Source organism: Eurosta solidaginis, chromosome 2 (assembly GCF_040869045.1).
Source record: "Eurosta solidaginis isolate ZX-2024a chromosome 2, ASM4086904v1, whole genome shotgun sequence".
Taxonomy (NCBI): Eukaryota; Metazoa; Arthropoda; class Insecta; order Diptera; family Tephritidae; genus Eurosta; species Eurosta solidaginis.
Genome location: NC_090320.1, coordinates 24,204,788 through 24,231,792, shown reverse-complemented (window position 1 = coordinate 24,231,792; position 27,005 = coordinate 24,204,788). Strand labels below are relative to the sequence as shown.

Genomic DNA, 27,005 nt, shown 5'->3' with positions numbered 1-27,005 from the left:
ATTTCTCAAATACATTTCTCTTTTTCTCAAATACAATTGCCCTTTTCTCAAATTCATTTGCACATTTATGAAATAAATTTGCCCTTTTCTCAAATGCCTTTGCTTTTTTCTCAATACAGTTGTAAAAGGAGTCTACAGTTATGCCTTAAAAAGTACAACAACATTTGTATAATATCAGGGCTCTCGCCTACGAGTGCAAATCAACCGCAAAAAAACTTCAAAGGAATTCTGAGATAGGGAAACTTTTTTCTTATCTAACGATATAATAATTCATTGGATCTTACATAAGCAGGGTCTTACGCAATTAGGCCCTTAAGCCAAAAAACAACAAGACAACAAACTTCGTCTGCTCTGATCTTATAGCTTCAAATGTGTGCTAATAAAGGCCGAGCCATCACTGTGCAAAAACATCACACTAAAAAGAACGCAGAAACCGCTACTCAATGCCTTTATGCATTTAAAAAATATTTTCAAAAGGAATATAAAAAAATTCAATTTGCATACCTACCCAAGTTAAATGGAAAGGCATCAACACAGCCTTTTTAGTGGTAAATTTTACTTTCAAGCAAAATATTAAATAAGAAATGCAGAAATAATAAGATTTTAAGTAAGTGATTTAAAAGGATAGCAGAAGGTAGAGAGTATTTACAAAAACATGCATACCGTTATAAAAGTAGTAAGAAGAAAAGGGGGGGGGGGGGAAGTAATTTAATAAAGGACCTTTGAAACGTGCCACAAAACATCAACGACAAAACGCCCTTAATTTCGTGCTAAGTACGAACACAAACAACACTTACAGCTTATGAGCGCTGGCCCACCACTACTTGCCAACATAAGCGATGTCTGTGTGGTTGCCACCGTTGAACCTGATGCCCGACTGTGTAATGGTGAGGGCATCCTCGCAACACCGCTCGCTGTGTCGGACGTAGCGGCGCTCAAAGGCACTTGTTGGTCCGGCATATTAAGGCCTATCACATTAACGCCATTCATGCTGCCTGCGCGATCCAAAAGCATTTGATGCATTATATAAGATGAATATATACACAATAATGATATAGCATAGGCAAGGTATATACATACATATATACGTTAATATGTTTTATAAGCAACAGCATCAAATGTTAAAAATTTTTTTTTTTAAATACCAACATAAAACATTTGAATATAAAAAAATTATGAGCATAATACACGTTTACCTATGCATACACATACATTTTTAAATAGAGCTAATTATTATATTTCTAGCCATGAATAAATAATTTAATACATATGGAGTGACCAAAAAAAGTATTCGTATGCAAATATTATATATTGATAATATGTTTATTTCTTATAACGCCTAACGCTTTTCTTTAATTTTCCGATCAACGCATAGATTGATGAGGAGTGTGACATGGTCGCCAAGCCTAAAAATTACCCACTGGAAGAACCTACAGGCCTGCCAAAATACTGCTCTCAGAACCGCCACGGGCTGTCTTCTTATGTCCCCAGAATCTACATAATGAGGCGAGAATACTCCCCATCAGGGAGAGAAATGAGATGCTAACCAAACAGTTCCTGTTGAATACCCAGAAAGCTAGGCATCCCAACAGACATCTGATTGATAAGCCAACACCGCCTAGGGACTTAAGGAGTCATCTCCGTAAGCATTTTGAGGAAATACGACACCTGAGAACTCAGCCGTATGAAGCAAGAAACACAAGCAGGTCCTTGGTGAACTCCACAAACAGGCGTCGGACCTTTATGCCAGGAATTGCCCGGTGAATCCAGTACTCAAAGAACAGTACCCAAAACTTGCGGAAGAGGAACGCATACTCCCCAGGGAAACGCGAGTCTTCCTGGCTCAACTTCGTTCTGGATACTGTAACAGGCTAAACTCTTACATATCCAGAATCAACCCCAAAATACAAAATGTATGCCCCGCTTGAAATGTGTACTCACATGACACCAACCATTTCTTTAATTGTAATGTGGAACCAAGGCCTCTAACACCCCTTTCATTATGGTCCACCGCTGTTGAAACAACAAGTTTCCTTGGACTCCCGTTAGAGGATATTGATGACAATTTGTGAACGGTCGCAGCTATTACGTGGGGCGAAGCACTGCTACAACAACAACAACAACAACAGGAGTGTGATGACTAGTAAGTAGGACCTACCTAATTATTTTCTAGCTTTTAATATTATTATATAATGTAAGTATTGTTTTCAATAAAACCGTTTAACTAAAAAATTTTTTTTTATTTTTTTGTTTCAGGTTTTTAGTCTTTATTTAATTGCCTATTATTTCTCATTCTATTTAGTTCATTTAGTGACTCATTATTACAAGGACTCTCATTCTATTTAGTTCATTTAGTGACTCATTATTACAAGGACTCTTTCCTGACAATTTGTTACAATCTAATTCCTCGAACTCCAAAGTATTTTGATGTCACTTCTACCGGGCTGTATGTAATATCTGTTCCAAATATGAGCCAAATCGGACCACAAATACGATTTTTTTGAATATCTCGATCCTTGCGTCACCTTGCGGCGATTTTTTTCATATGTCGCTTTCTATTCCTGTATGTAATATGTGTTCCACATATGAGCCAAATCGGATCATTTTTTAATATCTCGATACCTGCGCCATCTAGCGGCGATTTTTCATAGATAGCTTTCTATTCCTGTATGTATTATGCGTTCCAAATATGAGCCAAATCGGATCACAATTTTTTGAAATATTTCGATCTATGCGCCACCATTCGGAGTTTTTTCTTATTAATGCATTGTCATCGGGTTCTGAACTATATTCCAAGTTTGAAGCTTGTAGATTATCGGGAAGTTACTTAAATTTTAATTACAAAATTCGTGCCGGCCGGCTTGTCAAGTCAAGCTAAATAAAACTGTTCAAAAATACGATTTTGTTTATTGGCCATCAAAACACGAGAGAAGAGCAAGAGCTGTTTATATAACGTCTTACAAACTTTGACGGTCAGATTAAAGGTTCGGTTGAATTGGCTGGTCAATAAAGACATTGGTTGAATGTGTTCATAGTGTTACTAGAATTTGTTTACCGCCCAAACGGAAGAACCGCAATTAGGTGCCAGAACTTATGTTGTAGAATAACTACATCCTCTTGGCAAATACTAGCAGTTTTCTAGGACCCAGCTTAATTGCTGCCTCGAGAACTTTCCAATGCGAATTTTTTCCAATGCTTCTTTGAATTCCCGGACACTTCTTGATGGTGTGAGATTATTGCCTTCATCGCCGGCTGACTATCAATATCAAGAGAATCAAGCTTAAGCACGCTTTCTCCAGAATCTCTGCTGCTTTCCTTACGGAAACAATTTCCACCTGAGAGACGATGCAGCAATCTGGCAGCCTGTAGGAGCTACTTATTTCTCGATCGACACAGTAAACAGCAGAAATCGACATGGTCAGATTATGGTTTTTAAGAAAAAAATCGCAATAGATGGCGCTGTGAACGAAATGCTGCAAAGAAGAAGATATTTATCAACCGAATACATAAATACGGAGGATATATTTTAAGTCGAAATATTTTTAAAGTCGTAGTTACGAACCTCAAAATGTATCCGCTAGATGCATTGCCGTGAATATGTTGTGATTTCAAATGTGGATGGAGCGAAAGACATCAAATTCTTTATAATTTGAGCGTTCACCTCCGCTTCAAAGTACAAAAATACAGAATAAAATGAACTGTGGAAAAGTGAGGATTGAATAAAGAGAAGAGTAGGATATCTTGAGATGAGAAGAGAGTAAAAGAAAGGTTGCATGAATCCGCAAAAAGTGCCGTTGAGAGACGGGATAAGAGAAAGAAAGGGGGTTAATTAAGTCAAGCGGAGATGTAGTGATGAAAAAAAGGTACAGAAGAACAACGCGATAACAATAAAGTTGGAAACGGAAAGGCAAAAAACATCAGAAGACGTGGAAATAGAATACGGTAGAGACAGCAAAAGGATGGAAGAGGAGTGGATAAAGGATGCCAAAGTATATGACATTAGGACAGCTTCTAAGTAAGGGCAACAATGCAAACTAGTACTGGTTCTCGAGGCGCTAGCTATCAAGAAGTTCAGAAAACAAACTGTTATTTTCACTAAGTGATTCTTGCTCATTCTTTTTCTATTGGCGGGATATATCAAGCTTTAGCATTAGGCTCATTGAGCAGCAGGAAGTGGTTGGTGTGAAAATTTATAGCGGCAGAGGTTTTACAGCAACGATACTTAAAAAAATCAAAGCTAATAAATTTACCGCATGGCAAAAAAAAGGAATTCGTGTCATCAGAACTCTATTTTAATAAGCTCTTGTTGACCCTGGAAACGTTAAGATAAACATGAAATACTCCTAGCCGTATGATCAAACCCGACAGTCATTGTGCTGACTTTCTCTATCTATCCACCTGCTAATCTTTTGTCTAATCTTCTCTTTTCTTTCTCTCTTATTTCCTCTGCCCCCTACTTTATCTATTTCATTCAATTTATGTACTGATTCCATTCTTGTGTATATTTTCCCGCTTTTCCTCTTACTCTTCCCAATCTGGCTCTTATCCAACTCTCACTATTGCTCCTAATCTTATGCTTATGTTATTCTTACCTTACAGTTAATATATTTACAATACTTTGTGTTAAACTATTATCCTTATTCTTACTTTTACTCTCATTTTTCCTCTTTTTCTCTTTACTTATCCGACTTACGTCCTTTTCCTTCCCATTTCCCATGTTTTCTCTTCGCTTTTCTTTCATGTTCCCGTTTCCAGTGAGGACCCTGCAAACATCGCGAGTACTCCATGCATGCATGTATGGAGTACTCGCTATGGACCAAGCGAGTGCTCCAAAATTAACCACAATTCATACAAAAAATATGGTCCAATTAACATTGCGATGTCCTAGGACCAGACCATATACTCCAGCTCCGCATTACATCAGAGTAATCCATGGAGTACCCACAGTCCAATAAACATCGTGCAGTGATTACAATCGTTAAAAACGAGCAACGATTGGCTTACAAGATGTTCGTGTAGAAACATGAGTTGGTCCATCGCTGCATTACAGTGGAGTAGAATGGTAAGTACTCCAGTGGACCACATGGTCCAACGATTTTTGCAGGGGAGATATATCGAATTTAGCTTTTTCCCGCACATAACACTACTGAGATAACTACTAAAAAGTAGCAAAATAGTACCGAAATTTTTCCCTCCCTACTACTTTAAAATTCATGACCGGATTATGAGGGTCATCAAATTTGTATTACCGACTGGTTTTATTGCATTTTGGTTATTTGTTATTTTGCAGAGGGATAGGGCGCACTCCGCTGGAAGTACCAGATGGAAAACGATTTAAACTGCCTTGATATGACCAATTGGCACCAATTCGCAGGGCGAAGAAGCGACTGGTGCGCCTTGTTATACGGCCATAACCGTTTAAGCGCCAGTTAAGTAAGTAAGTACATATAAGGAATACATATTCAAAAAATCTTATTTATGTTATGATTAATTTAAAATGTTTGGCTTTAGGTATGACGGTGGGAAAAAAATTTGATGAATGAGTTTGTACTGTCATGACGGTCGTAATATTTATTGCCCTGGAGCTATATTACGTTACGGCGAACTTGGCCGTCTTTTTAGATTTCCCATAATTACTTTTACGTTGCAACTTTTTTGACAACATCGTGGCACCACTTTCGAGGAAACCAAGCCTCAAGCGAGCAGAAACAATTTAGAAGCTAATGAAAAAGAGGCATATTCTTTACTGTTGTAAGATACCAAGCTTGATGGAATCCTTGCCGACTGATTGCAACTATTTATAACTGTACTGGAACACACTGAGTTCATAAGGACTTGTGATGTCATTGAAAAGTGATATTGTAGAAGTAACGGCAGGAGAAGCATGCACAATCTGGACGTTCAGCACCGACAACTGTGGAAACGGGCAAAGACCTTCAACATTACCTCCCACAATTAAAGATTTCTGTTCCACTTAGCGTCAAAAACAGTTCACTGTGATGAGCTCAAAGCAGGAAAAAGGACAAGTATAAACTTCTTACAAGAAATCGCTCGTTGGACAAGAAAATAACAGTCCAAGTCGACCTACGTGGTTGGAAATAAAAAATTATTTTAAAAATTTTAGTTAAACGGTTTTATTGAAAACAACATTTACACGAAGTAATAATAATACTAAGAGCTAGAAAATAATTAGGTAGGTCCTAGGTATTAGTCATCACACTCGTCATCAATCTAGGGCATTGATCAGACAATTAAATAAAAGCGTTGGGTGCGTGAAATTTCTAAAAATGTGAGGCGTAGCATAACCCTATTAAGGTTCAGTTGGTCTTATATATGACTATCAATAGAAATTTTCTAGCTTTTAGTATTATTAAAACTTAATGTAAGTATTGTTTTCAGTAAAACCGTTTAACTTAAAACTTTTTTTTTATTATTTTATTTTCAGGTTTTTAGTCTTTATTTAATTGCCTATTATTTCTCATTATATTTAGTTCATTTAGTGACTCATTATTAGAAGGACTATTTCCTGACAATTTGTTACAATCTAAGTCCTCAATACATAATCCTTCCAAAGACTTTACTCGACTCTGCGCCACGTCCCTGCAAACATCGCGAGTACTCCATGCCTGCATGTATGGAGTACTCGCTATGGACCAAGCGAGTGCTCCAAAATTAACCACAATTCATACAAAAAATATGGTCCAATTAACATTGCGATGTCCTAGGACCAGACCATATACTCCAGCTCCGCATTACATCAGAGTAATCCGTGGAGTACCCACAGTCCAATAAACATCGTGCAGTGATTACAATCGTTAAAAACGAGCAATGATTGGCTTACAAGATGTTCGTGTAGAAACATGAGTTGGTCCATCGCTGCATTACAGTGGAGTAGAATGGTAAGTACTCCAGTGGACCACATGGTCCAACGATTTTTGCAGGGGTATGCTTGTCCCTCCTCGAACTACAAAATATTTTGATGTCACTTCTACCGAACTGTGTGTAATATTTGTTCCAAATATGAGCCAAATCAGACATCATAGGTCGCTTTCTATTCATGTATGTATTATGTATTCTAAATGTGGGCCAAATCGGACCACAAATACGATTTTTTTTGAATATCTCGGCGATTTTTTCATAGGTCTCTTTTTATTCTTGTATGTATTATGTCTTCCAAATATGAGCCAAATAGGACCACAATACGATTTTTTTGAATATCTCCATCCTTGTGCCACCTAGCAGCGATTTTTTTTTTCATAGGTCGCTTTCCATTCATGTATGTATTATCTGTTCCAAATATGAACCAACCCTACAAAAATCGCGAGTACTCCATGCATGCATGTATGGAGTACTCGCTATGGACCAAGCGAGTGCTCCAAAATTAACCACAATTCATACAAAAAATATGGTCCAATTAACATTGCGATGTCCTAGGGTCGGACCATATACTCCAGCTCCGCATTACATCAAAGTAATCCATGGAGTACCCACAGTCCAATAAACATCGTGTAGTGATTAAAATCGTCAAAAACGATTAATGATCGGCTTACAAGATGTTCGTGTAGAAACATGAGTTGGTCCATCGCTGCATTACAGTGGAGTAGAATGGTAAGTACTCCAGTGGACCACATGGTCCAACGATTTTTGCAGGGAAATCGGAGCTTTTTCTTATTGTTGCATTGTCATCGGGTTCTGAACCATATTCCAAGTTTCAAGCTTGTAGCTTATCGGGAAGTTACTTAAATTTCAATTACAAAATTCGTGCCAGTCAAGCTAAATAAGAACGTTTAAAAATAAAATTTTATTTCAACTCGGCCGGAGGATAAGAGCAGCCAAGAGCAGTCTGGATAACAATTTCTCAGATAAAAGGACATTAATTAGATTTCCTGAATTCAGAGAAGGACTTTTGCGAATATTTTTTAAGGTCACTGTAAAGGGGTATACATAGCCATAGAGACTATGATTATGATGAAGATATTCACTAAGACGACTAAATATAAAATCAGCGATAAAAAAATTTACAACTAAATATACAGCACATGTAGCTTAAACGTACTTATGTACATACATACTTACACACCACAATATAAAATTAAAAATAATATACAAAAACAAACAAATTCACTAAAAATAAGCGCCTGTCATGTGGATGAGGATATGGAAATAAGCGTTTATGTAAAATTTTAAAGGAGATTACCGATATTTCCTGTGCGCCAATTTCTTTCCGTAATAAAGCCTCTTAATAAGCGCAAAGACGCGTAAGAATGACTCTCGTAAGCTTACTAATGATACCTACGTGTCGCAGCAGGGAGCGATTTTAAAATAATAAATTGACAGCTCGTAAGCTTTGTTATCTACCTACGTACGAACTAACTAAATAAAAAATGATATAGTAATTTAATTAAACTTACCAATTTTGGCACCGCCAAAAGGATCCTTGAACATTGTCGACGCTGTTGGTGGCCCATGTATACTAGAGGAGCTTAACAAATGTCCGGTATGCGCGCCGCTCTGATGATGTCCATGTGGCAGTGAAGTTGTTTGTTTGATGGCGTTAGCGCGTCCACGCGTTACCGGTCCGGGTTCACGTTTGCGGCGCGGTTGTTCGACAGGCAGCACACGTCTACGTTTTTTGGGCAGCTTTGAACGTGCCTAGAATGAGTAAAAATAAAATGAGTTATTAGAAAATGTATTTAAAATAAATGGAATGGTAGTTACAAAGAGGAGGCTTGTTTTATATAGCATCTGGCTGGAGGATTTTGCCTTGACGAGAAAAAAAAAGCAACTGAAAATGAAGTCTTAATGTGAAAGGTAATACTATGAAGATCTAAGACAGGCCAGTAAGTAAGCGTATCTCAACAAAAATAAGGAACATGGGAAGATGGCCAAGACTTCTTCTTGTTCTTTACACTGAAAGAAAAAGAAATTTCAGTCAATTTTTATCCATCGCAACAAGATGTTGAATCAACTGCGCAGAAATCGTTGATTCGTAATTCACCGTTTTAGTAGTCAAATGAACAAAAAAAGTTGTTGCGACAGCTTTGTATGAAAGTACCTATGTTGCCATATAAATAAATAAATGTAAGGCGCGATAATCTTCGAAGATATTTTAGGCCGAACTTCTCTTCCAGTTTGCGTCGTGCTCCTTTTTAATTTTTCTAACAAATTAGCGGAACGGGACCTACTTGTTTTATGCCGACTCCGAATGGCATATGCAAGGCATATGAGTTTTCACTAAGAGCATTTCATGGCAGAAATACACTCGGAGTGCTTGCCGAACACTGCCGAGGGGCGACCCCGCATAGAAAATTTTTCTTCTAATTGAAAAAGCTTGTTTCTAAAATTTTGATGTCGCTTTGCCTGGGGTGTGAACCCAGGGTCTTCGCCACATAAATACATAAATATGCGAATACATAAATACGCATGCTTGCTACATATACATACATATGAATATAGAAATGAAAATAGTATTCACAAAACTGATTCTCAATTCTTTCAGTTGCAGCTCAGCTCATTCTCAATTTCTTCTCTCGCGTGTAGTTTCCACACTTGATTGTTTCGAACATAACTTGTAGTATAAATGTTTGACGTAACATTTTAAAAAGATAACTTGTAAGTTATAGAAAAGTAAAGAAGCAAATCGCAGGAAGGTAATTCACCACTGGAGTAACTTTACATGTAATTCGGCAAGTTTAATTTTCGTAACACTTTAAGTTGAAACGATTCCAAAACAACTAAAACTTTTACGTTGTCGGAAACATCAACATTAAAAAAGGATGTTTTTTTATTATCTTATTAGATTCGTTCGCGTGAGTGATAATTCATAAAAATTTGAACAAAATGTTACTAACTTTGGAAAAATTCTGTTCGTTCAAGCAAAACTTTTGCAGCAAGAGGGCGCAATTTTGCATTTCGCTTGGACGAGAAGTTGCAAAATTGTACCCGATAAATAGGTGTACCGATATCTCATAATTTTTTGACATTAAATTCAAAAGAGGGTTTTTTCGTTTTGTATTGATAACTGAAAAACTAGTTTTTTGTTGTTGTCCCATTTTGTGTGTTTTTTCGATTTGATGGTTTTCTTATTTTGTGGTTTTTTTAACAAGTGGCACCATCGTCATAAGTACAAAGTAGAGAGCGCAGTTAGCGTAAAATTCTCTTTGAAATTAGCTCATTTATTGACAGCTGATCGCCGTTGAAATGACCTGTAAGATCAGTTGTGTTAACAGAAAACTCAGTTAGATTGATTAGGAATCTGTCAATTTTAAAAAATTTTGTTAACTTAAGAGCGACAATTTCTCTTCTGTTGAAATGACTAAACTAATTTGTTCGCTTTACAAAGAACTCGGTCGAATTAACCATAATTCGATCTATTTTACCGAATCTCCGTTATGTCAAGAACAACAGAACCGATTTGTTGATTTTACTAGCACCATTTCTTTCAGTGTAAGGCATTGGCTTATGAACAGTACTCGACAAAGCAGAAATACGCTTCCGCGGCCACTTCTCTACAACTTCATGGCCACTTCTTAATATTTTTGACGTCAGTAGAGTTCATCACGCTACAAAGCCCATGTAGACAGCCTCTGGCTAGTATATATCACAGTGTCTGCGTTTCAATCATGGCCCTTCGACTTAACACAGACTTCCACGTATAATGACTTTGTCTGATAAGATTTCACAAAATTTGTATACTACGTCAGTAAGTAAACTATAACATTAGGACTAGAGGTGCTCCTCTCAAAAACTTCAAAACACCAGGTAATACAAAAATCGGAAAAGTATCCTCCTTTCAAACTTACCTGAGTATGTGAGTAGAACATGGAAAAGTTGCTAACGATAACCGGCACCGGCAGCGCTATCGTCAGTACACCCGCTAGAGCACACAGAGCACCTACAAACATGCCCGGATATGTCTTCGGCGCCACATCCCCATAACCGACAGTAGTCATGGTGACAATAGCCCACCACAGACCCAGAGGAATGCTCTTGAACTGGTTCTCAGGGTTATCCTGAAATTAAAATGAAAAAAGAAAGAGAAAAATTCAACATCACGAAGAATGAATAACGAATGCAAAGAGAAAACGCAACAGGATGAGGATTAAGGAGAAAAGTATAAAGAAATAAGGAACAGAAGAAGAGTAATGGAGGAAATGAGTGGGTATAAAGTAAAGAAAAGAGACCTTAGTAAGAAGGTAACCGTAGAACATAGAAAAGTAAACAAAAAGAAAGAAGGAATAAAAAAAGAGGGAGGAGTTAACGAAAGAGAAAAAACAATGAATGAACCGAAAAAAAAATTTAAAAAAGAAACGAAAACTACGATAAACAACAAAGAAAAAAACAACAAAAGAAGAAAAGAACGATATAGAAAGAAAAGGTACTGAAAGAAAGAACATTGAATACAAAAAAGGAATAGAGAATAAAGAAAAAAGTAGAGAACGAGAAGAATAAAATTTAAAAGAAATAATATAGAATAAAGAGGAAAAAAAGCTAAAAATAAAGAGGAAATAAATAGAAGAAAGAAAGAGAAAAAGGAATAAAAGGTAAAGAAAGATAAAGACAAAAGGAAATAGAAAAAAAAATAAAAAACAAAAGGAAAAGGGAAGAAGGAAAAAGAAAAGAAAAAAGGAAATAAATATAAGATATAAATAAAGAAAGAAAGAGAAAAAGGAATAATAGGGAACGAAGGAAAAAGACAAAAGGAAATAGAAAAATCAAATAAAAAACAAAAAAGGAAAAGGAGGAAGGAAAAATAAAAGAGAGAACAAAGAGAAAAAGGAAAATAAAAGGTAAAAAAAAATTGAAAGAGTAAATATATATAAAAATGAAAAAAGAAAAAAAGATGAGTAGAAAAAGAAAAAAAAAGATAATGAAAATTAAACACAAAGAAAAAGGAAATGAAGAAGAAAGATATACAAAAAGAACAAGAAAAAGAAAAAGGAAAAAGTAAAATAAAAATAAAAGTAAAATTAAAAAGAAAAATCATAACGAAAAGGAAAAGAAAAAAAGAAGGGAAAAAGCAAAATAAAAAGAAAAAAATAAAACGGATAAAAAGAGAAGGAGATAAAGGAAAAGGGATCAGAAACAGCAAAAGTTTAAGTAAAGAGATAAATTAATATAAAAAGAAAAGAAAAACAAATGAGAAGGGAAATAGGAGGCCAATACACAAAAACCAGAATGAATACCAAATCAAAACAACTAGAGGAAAAGAAATCAGGAAAATCGACAAGGAAAAATAAAAAAGGAGGAAGAAGGAAAGAGAAACAAAAAAAACACATAAAAAGAAAAAAGCCAAAAAAGAAAAGAAAAAAGGATATAAGTTAAACGAAAAGGGATATAGAAAGGGAATAAACAAAAAATAAATCAAACTCTCATTCTGTTTACCTGCAACTTCTCCGCATAATAAGCTAAGCTGGCGAAGAACACAATGCCGAGCACCAAGAAGAAGACCAGTAACGTCAACTCCTTCGCTGAGGCCTTAAAGGTGTGTATAAGAATGCGCAAACCAGGCGAATGCCGCGTCAGCTTGAAGAGACGCATAATACGAACTATCGAGAAAGCCTCTAAAAGTCCGGTATACTCCCCCATGCGCTGCATGACGTCTGTATAAAAGCTGAGAGTAGCGGTGAAGTCAATAATATTTACGGGCGATTTAATGAACTGCCAAATGTTTGGTGAAACCTGTGGGAGAGATGAAAGAAAACTTAAAAAACTAAACTAAGACGGAGCACAAGTTCGCTGCACTTACAATCAGTCTAATGAGCACCTCAATAAAAAACCACACATTACACACCAACTCCACATAGAAGAATGCCTCATGTGGCTGACCATAGGACTCATGCCAACCATGCCCATGATGATCAACACCTAACAGATTCTTCTCAATCAAATCCTTTACATTCGTATCCAAAATGGAACGTTTCAGTCGATTGCGTTTTGTGTTGATGCCTTTCAACGAAAATGTGGCTATTGGTTGTGTGATATTTGCACCACTCTGCGTTATCGTATAGTTTGTTACCTTGAAGGCGTGTGCGAGTGTGTGATTGAACGAAGTGGTGGCGCTTGTTATTCCGCCGCCAACACTGATAGTGCCACTCCCATGTAACGCTTGATGTATATTCGCCGCAGCCCTGCTGCTTGTACCCGGCGCCGCAGTCACTGAACCAGCTATATGTGCACTCGGCGGTACTTGTGCCATGTTGTGTTGATGATGAGGTATACTCGGTATGTGTATGGTTGGCGTGTGTGGTGCTACCGACGGACTGGGTCCATGTTCGCTGTGTGTGGCGGGAAAATCTACACGAAAACCCGGATGTGTTTTCAAGCAGAATGATATCACAGAAACAAATATAAAGAATACGGACATACTAGCTACGATCTGCAGAGAGGATGAAGAGAGTAAAATAATAAAAAAAAAAACAGTACGAAATGTTACGCCAATTGCACTCACTTTGGCACCCGTCGAACTGGAGGGTTCATCGAACAGCGCCCACACTTTCGGTTTAATACGCTGCCAACAACTGAGTCGCCCATTGATGAGCGCATCTTCGAAACCGAATAGTCGCGCAATTTGTTCTTCTGATGGCTTCTCATTTTCAATATCTAATTTATCTAAAATTGCTAAAGTGTTCTAGTAGGAAAGAGGAAAGTTCGTCTACAATAGTTCTTTCAACGTAGGCTATCTGAGCTTGCATTTACCTGTGTATCTCGATGTATGCTGTAGGTGGACCAACAACAAGGTTCTACTTGATTCGAATCAAGTCCCCAAAATTCAAGTTCCTCTTCGAAAAGTGGACCGCACACGTCCGTGGGATAGTGCAGCTTGCCGGTTCTGTGAATGAAATAATTTGACTGAGATCAGCTCTAAGCGAGTAAGGGAACAGTTTGCACAGAAACTACGTAATATCTATTAAGATAATCATATTCGAGGCCCATTAATCTAGCAATACAACCAAAAGCCGAACTCGAAGTATGTAGTACTTATACATTGAAGTTTGGTCAGTATTGCCAGCATTTCTTCCGTCTTTAAAACGTGTGTCGCTATATCACAGAGCTTTATTAATAAAAGTAGCTGCGACATTTTTAAGCTTAAACGCCATATCTCAATATTTAAACTCTATATTAGCTGGTATGTTATCGAAGCTCTCGGGAGTCAGTTTATCCTGATCATCTTTACCCGCCGAACGATAAACACGTCAAGCTTCCAAATACTACTAGCTGGTGACATGCTGTTTGGGATTTATCCGATGGGTCTGTTTCCGACTAAATCACATCTTAAAGGTAAGCATAGACGGTTATGGGGAGCCCAAGGATTTTCATACTTCGGCACAATACATCCGGGTTACCTAGGGCTGAGAAGCTGAGTATATGGACGGAACTTACTATGAACACCCTAAGTCATAGATTTTGCTCTTAACCACTAGGGCCGGAGCTAAGGCATTCCACTAGTTTGAAATGCCAAGTTGAATTGGAATTAGGATAACCTCACACTACGACAGCCTTTTATACTAGCTTTGTGATCCTCTTTTTCTATGAAAGATTTGGTGAGATTTAGAATCCTAGTTTTCACGGATGAAGCTTTAATAGCCTGTGAGTGGAAGCAACGATCTTTGCAAAAAGTCCCGCAGCGTACACATCTAAGCGTCATCCACACGCAGTGTTTCAATCTGGTGTCTTCTCTGATGGCCAAGTGGCTCCTCTGAATTGGAGGGCAGTTAATCATGTTAAAGCTCCGGGATTGAAACTAACTCTTAGGGAGACGTTGTGACACCGCTGGTCGCCTGTAGTAGAACTATTAGAATTAACTTTATGTATATTGCTGTGATGAAAGGTCTACTTCACCATGTTGGCCAGCACCTGAAGCTCTTCGCTCGCAATCACGCGTCCTTGTCTCTTTTTTCTTAAAAAGATGTTTCAATTACATTTTTAACTCACGGTAGCGGTAATACAATTATCTAATTGCATTCCGATATGCCTTTGATTTTCAGACATTCTTTAGCGGGGTCATCGGCAACCAACTACTATATCGGCGGCTGTAAGAAATGTTCCCTTCCATTACCCATATACTACATCAGGTTGACTCTCGAATAGAAGGTACGAGCCAAGTTTAGAAGTCATCTTTCCGCGAAGATGGTGGAATAGCGATATATATTTAGTCAAGAGCTATCATTTAGTCAGACTCCCTATGCAGCATGAGCGGCGTCTTTATAATCTAGGGTGAAGGCATTAGAGACATACGACTCAAGTGAGATTAGAATTAAGTTTTTGTTTGTCTAGAAGCAGTATTGACTGCTTGGGTTCAACCGGTACCAGCTGTAACGGAAGGTCCTACTTTGAAAGAAACCCTACTGTTGTTGTTTTAGCGATAAAAACCCTCCCCGGAGTTTTTGAAGAGTGTTATCGATTTTGATGGTCCTTGACCGGATATAGATCCAATGCGTACCATTTTGGGAACGACTTGATATTACCACATTGAGCACTTTTAGTCAATCCGCCACCCAGCCCCTAATTCTATTGTAGCATTAAGCGTCTATGCCCACCTATGCAATACATTTTGCGGCATTACGCATCATGAACTCCTATGCAATACATTTTTAACAGCTCAATCATATTACAATATTATACAAATTATTGACCTAACACAGCGGTTACCTAACATCAATGGAATGCCGAATATGAAACTCTGGTCTGTTCAAAAATAATAAATTCTGCTTATTATCAATTTTAGTTTCTCACCAAAATATTTACATACAACCAATCATGAGAATTAACCAGACAGAATATCGGTTTGCTGACGAATGCATACATATTTACATATATATGCATAGCATGCATACAAATCTACATGCATGCAGACTGTGCTTACAAATCTACATGTATGCATACCGTGTATACAAATTTACATGTATGATTAGTGTTAATACAAATGTACATATTTTTAGTATTAAGGTAATTATGAATGTGTAGGTTAAGAATGTATCTATAAAAGAGAAAGAATTGGTTTAATAAATTAATTGATGTTCAGACATTCAAACCACAAACATTTCGTTTTATAAATTTAAATATTGCACCAGGTCGCCAGAGCTTCGCCTTCTAAATATTTATATGATACATTCATAGTTGTAACAGGATTCGCCTTGGGTAAGTGAGGTTGCCATTTGAGTTGGGGAAGCTGTGAAGCAATGAAGCTTTGTTTTGCGCTTAAAAACGCATTAAATCCCATCGCTGTTTCGCCAGGAGCCATTCCATTTCACATGCAACCAATGGATTTGACTACACGTTGTCCGGGATGTTAGAGGATGATTTGTCTTTTATAAAATATGTGTTGAGCTAGTTTGCGAATCCGTCACACGATAATTCAGCTGTTTGACCTAAAATGCCTTAAACAGGCCCTCAGCTTCACATACAAAGGGGCGGCACAGTCTTATGCCGATCAATGAACGACGACCGCGTGCTCAGTGTCGTACACCCGAAACTTGCAATAGAGAAAAACAAAGTTCCTAGGGAAATGCGCTTCACTTTGTTACAACATCGACTTGGATACTGCAATAGGTTAAACGCTTACTTATCCAGAATCAATACCGGCATATGTACAAAATGGGTGTCCACATGGCATTAAAGTCACCCCTTACGACAGACATAACTGCCGCGGGTATATTCTAAGTTCCTAACCAGCTGTGGGTGGAAGTAGCTGCTCATGTTTAACTCTGGATACTTCATGTGGGTAGGTATATTACTTTGAAATACCTAGCAAAGGATACTGGAATACTTCCAGATCTAAAGTACCAGCTGAAAATCTGTATCCCTTATTCCAATTATTTACTTGATATGAATCTCGCTCTCTTCCATAAATAAGGCTCTATCCAATGGTTTGACTCAATCTCATTTTGCATACTCATACAAGGAACATAAATCTTTAAAATTTATATTTTGTACATGTGCTAAAATCAAAGATAAGGAACTAAACGGGCCAGCGACATTAGCAAGATACTGATGAGCATCACCTGTTTTTGGTTTGGTGTTTTTGTAATATAATTTAGCGCCAAATCGAACGAAAATAAAATTGCTATAAACTAAGCAAGTACAGGATACAGAGGATTGCCACTCTTGCACACATACATGGAAAATTCAAAGAGGACAAAACAAGACCTCCGACATAGAGCGGATTTCCGTGGATTTTAAGGAAAAACGCGTAAAATGCGGTAATCCGCTTTCACCAAAGCGCTATAAAATGAAATTATTAGTGCTATGGAAGAAATTGCTTTCGACAGACTGCGACTGAGACGCGACAAGTGATGTGAACAGTCACGCAAAATTGTATGTTGGAGTCTGGGTGTAAACATATGCACGTGTGTTTGGCTGTGTGAGTATGATCAGCTGCTTAGAGGGCGTTATGCATATGCAAAAGCTTTGTCTCACTATTCATTCACAAAACACTTTAGCATAAACTGTGGCAGGAAAACCATAAATAGCAACAATTACAATCAACGTAAGTTATAAAGCAAAACTTGTGTGCTGCTACCCAATAGACAATATCAAAGAGTGTTACCTGCAACAGTTTCAGTGCTTTATTTCAGTGATTAATTTTGATGAATGTTTCGTTTTCTCTTGTCAATTATGGTTTGGAGATATACTCCTTCCGTGTTAAGCCATTTTGTGTTTCTATATCTCTTATGAAGGGACTAATGTTTGCAGCACGTGTTATCACGTAGATGCAGTTAGAAAGGGTACAGACTAACTCCAGTATAGATATGGAGGTTTCAGCTCCAGCTTCCCAGACATAGTGTAGATTATAAATAACGCGACTCCACCACACCTTCCCACGAAATACATGATCGTAACACCGCGGAGATTGGTACTGAGGCTGCAGGAGCTTTAGCGTGACTACAGCCGCACACTCTATTTAATGCTTGGATGTTTCCTAGAAAAATAAATAAATGTTAGGCGTGATAACCTCCGAAGAGATTTTACGCCGATCTTCTCTTCCAATTTGCGTCGTGCTCCTTTTAATTTTGCCTACAAATTGGCGGGACGGGGCCTAATTGTTTTATGCCGACTCCGAACGGCATCTGCAAGTCAGATGAATTTTCACTGAAAAGCTTTTCATGGCAGAAATACGATCGGACTGCATGCCAAACACAGCCGAGGAGCGACCGCGCTTAGAAAAATTGTCTTCTAATTGAAAAAACTTGTTTAAAAAATTTTGATGTTGCTCAGCCCGGTGCGATCCAGGATTTTCGGTGTGGTAGGCGGAGCACGCTACCATCACACCACGGCGACCGCCATGTGGATGGATGTTTCCTACTATGACATAAATCATATTACAATCAACGACCCCCAATTTATTAAGTATATTGTCGATGGTCTCTAAATATGAATGCTTGTATGGGTAACGGTCTAGCGAATTGTAGCGTTATGAATGAAATTAAACTGAAAAGAAAGAAACATTTACTGGCATATTGCGATGGTACCATTTCGAAAACCGCCACGTAATCATCATCAGGCAATTTCGTAATGTTATCAAAGGTTTCACCGAGATTCGAACCGTGAATCACACGGTGAAGCTGCAGTAGCCTTAACCACAAGGATATCCTGCTTGTATTTGTTTTCTTGCGTATTTCAATTTATCTCATTTCTACACCAGCAACACAATTGAGACATTCTGTCTCTATATTAATTTGTGTGTTATGTAGATTTGTTTTTGTAAAGTTCCTTTTCGTTGCGAATGAGAAGCTTTGTAAACTTGGGCTCATGAACACCGTGTTATCGTCCTTTACCGGACATAGACCCGGTACATTCCGGTAACAAGTACCATTAAGGTACTAGCCCGATTATCTCGGGAACGATTAATATAATCACTTTAAACCTTTTAGGCTATCCCTCCCCCTCTACCCCTTAGTTCCATGGGGAACTTGGGGTCGCCAGAGCCTCGCCTACTAAGTATGTGTATGATACTTTCATGTTTGTAACAAGACTCCCCTGGCATAGGGAAGGTTGACGATTGGGTTGCTTATCGACCCCAAACTATAGTGTGGACTGTAGTGTGCAGGTCGATTACTGTTATGACTATGGCCCGGCTGTTTACGGTACACATATAGAGATCATATAAAGTTTGTTTTTGTTTAATTCGAAACGAATCCAGTTTCGGACCGAATGAAATAAATTTTTCTTACGAGATAAGTTTGTTCAGTTTATCACGATTTTGGGTTTCTCTTCGCCGTGGCGCCATTTTCGTATCTTGCCGGCATAATTTCGGGGCTAATTCATATATTTTCTAATATTAATATTGGAATCTGAAAACAGTATATGATTCCGAAAAATTACCTGTTTAAAAGTAAATATGCGGCTAAAAAAATATCACTATGATACAAAAAGTCACTGGTGAATACAAATGCGCTATTTTTGTAAATATTTTGGGATCATAGAAATATTGTTTTTTCCCACTTCAAAAACATGTTTGGGGTTGATTTGTGATACTATAAGTCTTGCTTACGTTTTTAGTGCGCAAACAGTTTGGAATCATTTTGTGTTTACTACGGACGGTCGCCCATCGGCAATGATTTGGCAAACACTCCGAGTGTAGTGTCGGCATGGAACGTGTACATTGGTCCCGCCCCGTCAATTTGTAGAAAAATTAAAAGGAGAGTGGCGCACATTAGAAGAGAAGATTGGTCTAGAACCACTTCGGAGGTTGTCGCGCCGTGTTGTTGTTGTTTTTATTTCTTTTGTGTTGTAACGAATTTACTGAAATTCCACTTATTCCAAATCTTCTGCTGACGCTCGAATCACTAAACTGTTGAATAAATAACCACAATATTGAATAATGCAAAAATGACCTTTATTAAAGTACTTCACAATAACACTTATACTTCGCAACTAATCGCTTGCTTAAACCAAATTGATCGTCGTGCCTTTGCTGCTCTTTATACTCTTCGATTTCCTCATTCCATATTTCTAGGCGCTTCTATTTCCAGAACTTACTAGTTAGTTATCAGCTAAAAAATTACTCAGCTATAACTACGTTTATAGCTTCTCATATGCGCGTGTACATTAGACCTGGCGCAGCTTATATGAGATTTTTTTTTTTTTGGAATTTTGAGTACGGGGATTAGTCAAATATGCGATTCGATGCAATAATTCATGTGGTAAATTTTTAACTCGATCAGAGTGTGCCAACCTGTGCCATTAATGAGGTCAAAGGTCAAAATATAGAAAAACACTTGGTTTTTTTACTGTTATCTGTTTATTTATTATATATAGAATGTAATGACCTCATTTTTCCTCAATATTTTGCACAGTAATTTTTTCTATATGTCCAATAATGATAAGAAAATTTATAAATATTAGAAAAGAGTAAATTAGTAAAAATTCCATTGAACTAAGGCGGGCCACTGACTACACAAATTATCTGCACAAGACTGTTGTTGGAATTGAGTGGAATTGCGTTCACTGAGTTCACAACAACAAATTACTCGAATTTGCGCAGATAATATAGTCAGTGGCCCGCCTAACGGTAAATTCATACATTACGGTTCACATACGCCAATGCTGATAATTAGACAAACTGAGACGCGCAAATAGAGCTTTTAATATTTTGTCATTGCGAAATTGACTGTGGTTAAGAAAGGGTCTTTATTAAAATAATTAAAAATAGTAAAAGTTATACTGCAATATCGTGATGGCTGTAAATAATTTTGTTACACTTAGATCTGCTGACACAAGCGTATATTTGATAGGAAAATGTGAAAAAAATATACTTGGAAGCAAGTTACCGTCAAAACTACAAGTGCTGAAATGTTTTTTTTTATGTGCGGTGTGAAAAGAAAACAATTAAGGAAAGTGCTAAATTGGCTTCGAAGGAAATATTGCCTTTTTGGGAAAGAGCACGTGTTCCAACGTTAAACAAAAAACATGTGACGATAAATTGGTGAAATTATATGATGAGTGGAGAACAGTACAGAAATTTTGTACATCTTCGTTTCCTAGTTCTCGTAAAAAGGAAAATGATTTCAATGATAATTTGAACAATTTATTCGATATTGCACATGCTGATGCTTTAGAAATGATAGCTATTCCTGAGGACCGAGACTTTTTAATTAAACAAAGAGAGCCAGGTCGTGTTGGGAGCATGATTTCTATAGATCAATGTCTCGCAAATAAAGAAAAACGGAAGGCGCAAAGGTTAGAAGAAGAAAATCGACGCATAGCAAAGTATCAAAGATTGGAAAGCACTCAAGGTATTTAGTTAATTCTGCTGAAACAAATAACATGTAAGTTTCTCTTTCAACTAATTTTTTTTAGAGTTGAGTGTAGACTATGATGTACGTGATGAAAGTGAATGTGAGTCTGAAAAATCTGTAGAGCAGTTGATGATCGTATCAAACACCAACGAGCTGAAAAAAAAACGTGGTAAAAAAAGCTTCATAGATGATAGAATGCTTGCTTGCATGGATGCTGGCAATATGTCAACCCCACTCGCAATTCATTTTATTATTGCAACAGCTAAAGCTTTGGGTCACAATATTGAAGATCTGGTTATTAATTGTACAAGTTTGAGAAAACAGCGCAAGGAATATCGTCGGCGTCATGGTACAGAAATTATTGAGAATTTCAAGGTATAAAAGTTTATTTTGGATTGGAAAGGAAAAAGTAGAACGCCTAGCTATTGTTTTAACGGCAGATAATATAGAAAAATTAATTTCCATTCCAATTATTGAATGTGGAACTGGTGAAGCAATCGCCCAGTCCATATATAATTACTTAGAAAAAATTAATATGATAAATTCGGTGGAAATGGTATGCTTTGACACGACAGCTACAAACACTGGTAAACGTAACGGTGCTGGAATGTTGCTGGAACAAAAATTGAAACGTAGCTTGTTGTGGTTGCCATGCAGGCATCATATTGCAGAAATCATACTACGAGCTGTATTTGAAATATATTTTGGAAAATCTTGTGGCCCGGAAGTTGCCATATTTGAACGTTTTTCGCGGGAATGGAACACTTTCAATTTAAAAGATCTTTCAATTGGAATCATGGATGAAGAAGTGCGACGTGCTATAAATGCAGAGGAATGTGAAGCCAATAAAGAATTTTGCATCAAAAATATAGCAAAAGACCACATTCGCCATGATTACAAAGAGCTATTGAAACTCATGTTTATTTTCTTAGGTGGCAGCATCTCGAACTTTTCCTTTCGTGCACCTGGCGCGACGTCACATGCCAGGTTTATGTCAAAAGCGATATATGCCTTAAGAATGTTTGCTTTGCAAAAACAATTTAAAATGTCTTCGAGCCATTTGAATGGATTCCGCAATGTGTGTATTTTCCTGGTGCGTCTTTATATTCCGTATTGGTTTCGAACTACTAATGCAGTCGAAGCACCAAATTTGGATTTGCAGCTGGTAAAAAACATTGCCGGTTATTACGACCCAAAAATATCTGTAGCCTTATTAGATAAAATGAAAAACCACTTATGGTATCTGTCCGAGGAAGCCGTTGGTCTCGCCTTTTTCGATTCTAATGTGGACTTAAATGTGAAAAGAAAGATGGTTGAAGCACTAGCATTAGAAAAAGAGTTTGAAAGCAATGACGACAATGGCGTTTATCTGCATAAAAATCTAAATGCCAGCATTGAAGAAATGAAAGCATTCATATGTAAAGATTTAAGTTGTTTTGTAACGCAAAGAACTAGAAATATCTTTTCACGATTGGAAATAGACGTAAAATTTGTCAACTTAGATCCCTCAAACTGGTGCGAAAATGCAGAATATTTAAAAGGTGTTCAAATCCTCCAAAACGTCACTGCTGTTAATGATTCTGCTGAGAGGAAAGTAAAACTTATAACAGATTTTAACCGGTCTTTAACTCATAGCGAAGAAGATAAACAATACTTGCTTCATATTGTCGAGAACTACAGGCAAAAGTTCCCTTCATATACTAAAACTTCGCTTTTGTAATATTCTTGAGACATATATTAATGATTGAAATGCAAATTGTGGAAAAATTGCGTCATTTTATTTTTTCTTTAATAAATAAACAGATAACAGTAAAAAAAACCAAGTGTTTTTCTATATTTTGACCTTTGACCTCATTATGGCACAGGTTGGCACACTCTGATTGAGTTAAAAATTTACCACATGAATTATTACATCGAATCGCATATTTGACCAATCCCCGTACTCAAAATTCCAAAAAAAAAAAATAACGCCAGGTCTAGTGTACATATATGTGACTGATACTTGCACAAATCGTTCTTTTGGGAGCATCTCAGATAAGATATATGCATGTGTTTGCGCTTCTCTCTCCGCTGTGTGTACGTACATATGTGTAGACATAATGATTGATTCGTTTATGTACATAATGATTGATTTATGGATGTGCATACAAGTCACTGGTTAGCATCGGCTTAGCGATGATAGTATCCCTTAGTGTTGCTAATATTCGTAACACTGCCCTCCACCTAAGTCTCATCGTCCCGATCAGACAAATCTCTCGATCTAAGCGCTGCCAGCCTTTCCAAATGAACCACTTTCATTTTAGTCCGTGGTTTGCCAATGGTTTGCATGCGCCACACTACATCATTGATCCATTTTACAACTTTGTATGGCCTTCCCAATTACACTGCAATTTCGGGGACAAACCTTTTTTTCGTTGTGGGTTGTATAACAGCACCGAATATCCTTCCTGAAACCCTTCCCAATTAATTGCTTTATCGTACCTCGCTTTCATCTTGTCACTCATAATCTTTGCTCGTTGCCCTACCAGGTCGTGTATCTCTCTCAGCTCTTCTTCCAAGACACCAGTGGATTTCTTGACATTTCTCTCCGCATCGGCATCTATCCCATACTTCAAATCAGCTGACAGTCGAAGGTCATTGCCAAAAATTACCTTTGCGGGAGTTTGGCCCGTTGTCTCATGTACTGCCGATCGGTAGGCCATCAAGAATAATGATATGTGTGTATCCCACTCCTTATGGTACTTGTCTACTTCTTTCCTTAAATGCTCCTCCAATGTTCTATTGAAACGTTCCACCATACCATCGGACTGAGGATGCAATGCAGTTGTCCGTGTTGTTCGAATGCCCAACTTTCTTGCAACACAGCTGATTCAAAATTCCTGCCTTGGTCAGAATGTAACTCCATTGGTACACCATACCTTGCAGCCCAATCGTGTGTAACCACTTCTGCTACTGTTTCCGCTTCTTGGTTTGGGACTGGGTATACCTCTGGCCATTTACTGAAATAATCCATAACCACCAATAAGCTTGTTTCCGCGGTTTCTAGGAGGAAATGGACCTGCGACATCCATGGCGATCCTTTCAAATGGTGCACCTGAAATATACTGCTTCATCTGACCATGACTTCGTGTTTTGGGCCCTTTCGCTCTGTTGCAAACCTCGCAGTTGGCAATCCACTCGGTGACCGACTGACGGCAACCAACCCAATAGTATATCTGCTTAATTTTCTCGAGCGTCTTCGGATTCCAAGATGACCTGCACTTGGACCATTATGCAGCCCGCTGAGCACGTCAGGAATCCTCTTTCTGGGAACAACTATCAGTTTCTTCTTACTTTGACCATCCTCACTATCCCATACTCGATGAAGGCAACCGGATATCAATTATAAACTGTTCCACTGTGCCCAATATGACTTCGCAATGGGACTCTCTGCTGACATCTCTTCTCTGTTTGGTATTTCGTTTCGTTCGAGCCCTTGCATAACATGTGACAGATCTGTATCGTCTAATTGATAACACTCACCAAAACCCGCTGGTGACAAATATCACTGGTGACTTATTTCCAATTCCGAAAACTCAATCAAATTTTCGATGTACCGAAAACAACTTTTTTGGGATAATAAGGAGAGCACGTCGTAAAATATCTGCTTACAAAAAAAAAAATAAGAATCAGATGTAAAAGAGTAGCTGGTTTCTGCAAAAGCGAATAGGTGCAGTGAAATCACTTATTTTACTTTTTTTCATCGTTGTCATGATATTCACTGGTTTCAAAATATTATTTAGTGTACAAACTCAAAGATGCCAGCAAAAATCACTGGCTTTCAAAAGTTATTAGTAACTTAAACTCCGAAAATTTTATAAATTAGTTGCACGGCGAATTCAGTACCATTATGTTTATTATCTTAACAAAATCTCAACTTAGCGGCTACAATCATCGTAAACCTCCTCAAAATCAGTAATATGTAACTTTTTTTTTGTTATTTCAGTAAAGTCAAACGCCAATCTGAGAAATCATAGTTCAATGCTTAAGGCATAAGTTTAAATGACTGCAAATATTTTGCAGACTAAAAGACTATAATTTAAGTTCTGCTTTATAACGCTTGGCCAAGAAATCCGGGAATCACAAATATGCATGATATTTGACTTACACACGTTATCCCTGTATGGGAAAAAAATGTACGTATGTATATGGCCCCATTAACCTGCTAGCAGCACAAAAATTTCTGAATCATCACGACTTAATTCAAAGCTGATAGCAAAGTATATATAGGAAATAAAGACTGAATCAATAGACAAGCCAAACGAAGCCTCTAAGCATAATACATAATAATAAAAAAAACTAAAATATTCACATAAAAAACAGCTAAAAGCAATCAAAAGAAACATGAGTATGAATGTAGATATGTCAATTTGCAGAACGTTACAAAAGTTGTTCCCAAAGCATGACTAAAGCGTTTTTTTGTATTGAACAAAACTATTTTTTGGTTTGGGTTAGAATTCTAGTTCTACATTTTGCATTCTAACAATGGGATTTTCCTTAAGCCACAATTATAGGCAAATCCACATGCTGATCCCGTCACCTCAACTACAAATATGTAATTTAAGATTTATTTTTAGAACATTCATATGTGAAATATTTACACATATGCGAGTGTGTTTGTTTGTAACTTACCTATAATAGTTGAGTATTTGTGTAAATACACCCGGATGGCGATCAAAGAAATATTCATTTAATACCGGATCATAGTTGGCTAATGCTTCGGTAAGGCGGGATAAACGTGTGGCAGGTATTTTTTTCAATGTTGCTTTATATGTTTCATATCTGCAAATAAGAAGAAGAAGAGAATATATGTAATGACTGTAATGACACTACATTATATATAATAAATGTGCATAAATAGTTAATAAAGCTATTAAATAATTGCTGTTAGTGATTGACAACACATTACAATATGTAGTAGCTCATAGAATCACTAAATAAAGTCATAGGTAGTGTAGGCTTGTCGCTATAGTAAAGCGCAAGAATAATGTTTAGCTGTCAGAAACTTACAAGCTGTGTAGATTATGGTGTCTTATGTTTTTAAAACCTTTTATATCGGGAACAAATTATTCATGAAATTTTTACAAGTAACCTTAATATTTGTTCGCCGAAATGTGGAGGTCGAGCGACACTCTGGACAAGTGCTCACAGCTGTTTCATATTTTTTGTCAATTATTTATCAGAAATTCACTTGGCGAAAGACTCGAAAATTATTCACATTTTTGTCATTAATTATATTTTTTTAATAAACGGCTTAACTATAGAAAAAACAATTACTTGCTACAAAATGCTTGATACACTGCGAATGTGTAAAAAAATGTTAGTTAAGGTTGAACTGGCCGGTTAATAAAGACCTCACATAGGCTGAATGTGTCCATAGTGTTACCAGAATTTGTTTGACAACCAAAAGGAAGAACCCCAATCAGGTGCCAGGACTTTTGTTAAAGAATAACTCCGTCCTCTTGTCAAATACTAGTAGTTTTATAGGAACTAGCTTATTTGCTGCCTCAAGATCTGGCAACTCAGCCCTAAAAGCTGTAGCCTTGACCGGTGAGCGCAGAACACGAACACAAGACGTGCTCAACCGTTTCTTCTTGCAGCCCGCATTCCCACACCGGCTGTTACTCACGAGGCCTAACTTATAAGCATGTGACGCCAGAAGGCAGTATCCAGTTAATATGGCCATCGTAAGCCTTAAATCTTCTCTCTTCAGAGTTAAGAGCCACT

General features: G+C 37.4%; 1 protein-coding gene across 7 annotated transcripts in view; it reads right to left on the bottom strand.

Annotated features, from left to right (window-relative positions):
* Window positions 1–27,005, bottom strand: part of Shawl (Shaw-like) — a 437,991-nt gene that overhangs the window by 216,664 nt on the left and 194,322 nt on the right. For all 7 annotated transcript variants that reach the window (XR_010949354.1, XR_010949352.1, XM_067764645.1 and 4 more), the window contains 7 exons: window positions 25,911–26,060; window positions 13,699–13,831; window positions 13,451–13,630; window positions 12,749–13,378; window positions 12,385–12,681; window positions 10,803–11,012; window positions 8,412–8,652 (listed from right to left, as the gene is read on the bottom strand). Coding sequence is in view for 5 of the 7 variants with exons in the window: in XM_067764645.1 (XP_067620746.1) it covers window positions 8,412–8,652; window positions 10,803–11,012; window positions 12,385–12,681; window positions 12,749–13,378; window positions 13,451–13,630; window positions 13,699–13,831; window positions 25,911–26,060 (1,841 nt within the window). In the remaining 2 variants the exon portion in view is untranslated. The remainder of the gene's footprint in view (window positions 1–8,411; window positions 8,653–10,802; window positions 11,013–12,384; window positions 12,682–12,748; window positions 13,379–13,450; window positions 13,631–13,698; window positions 13,832–25,910; window positions 26,061–27,005) is intronic.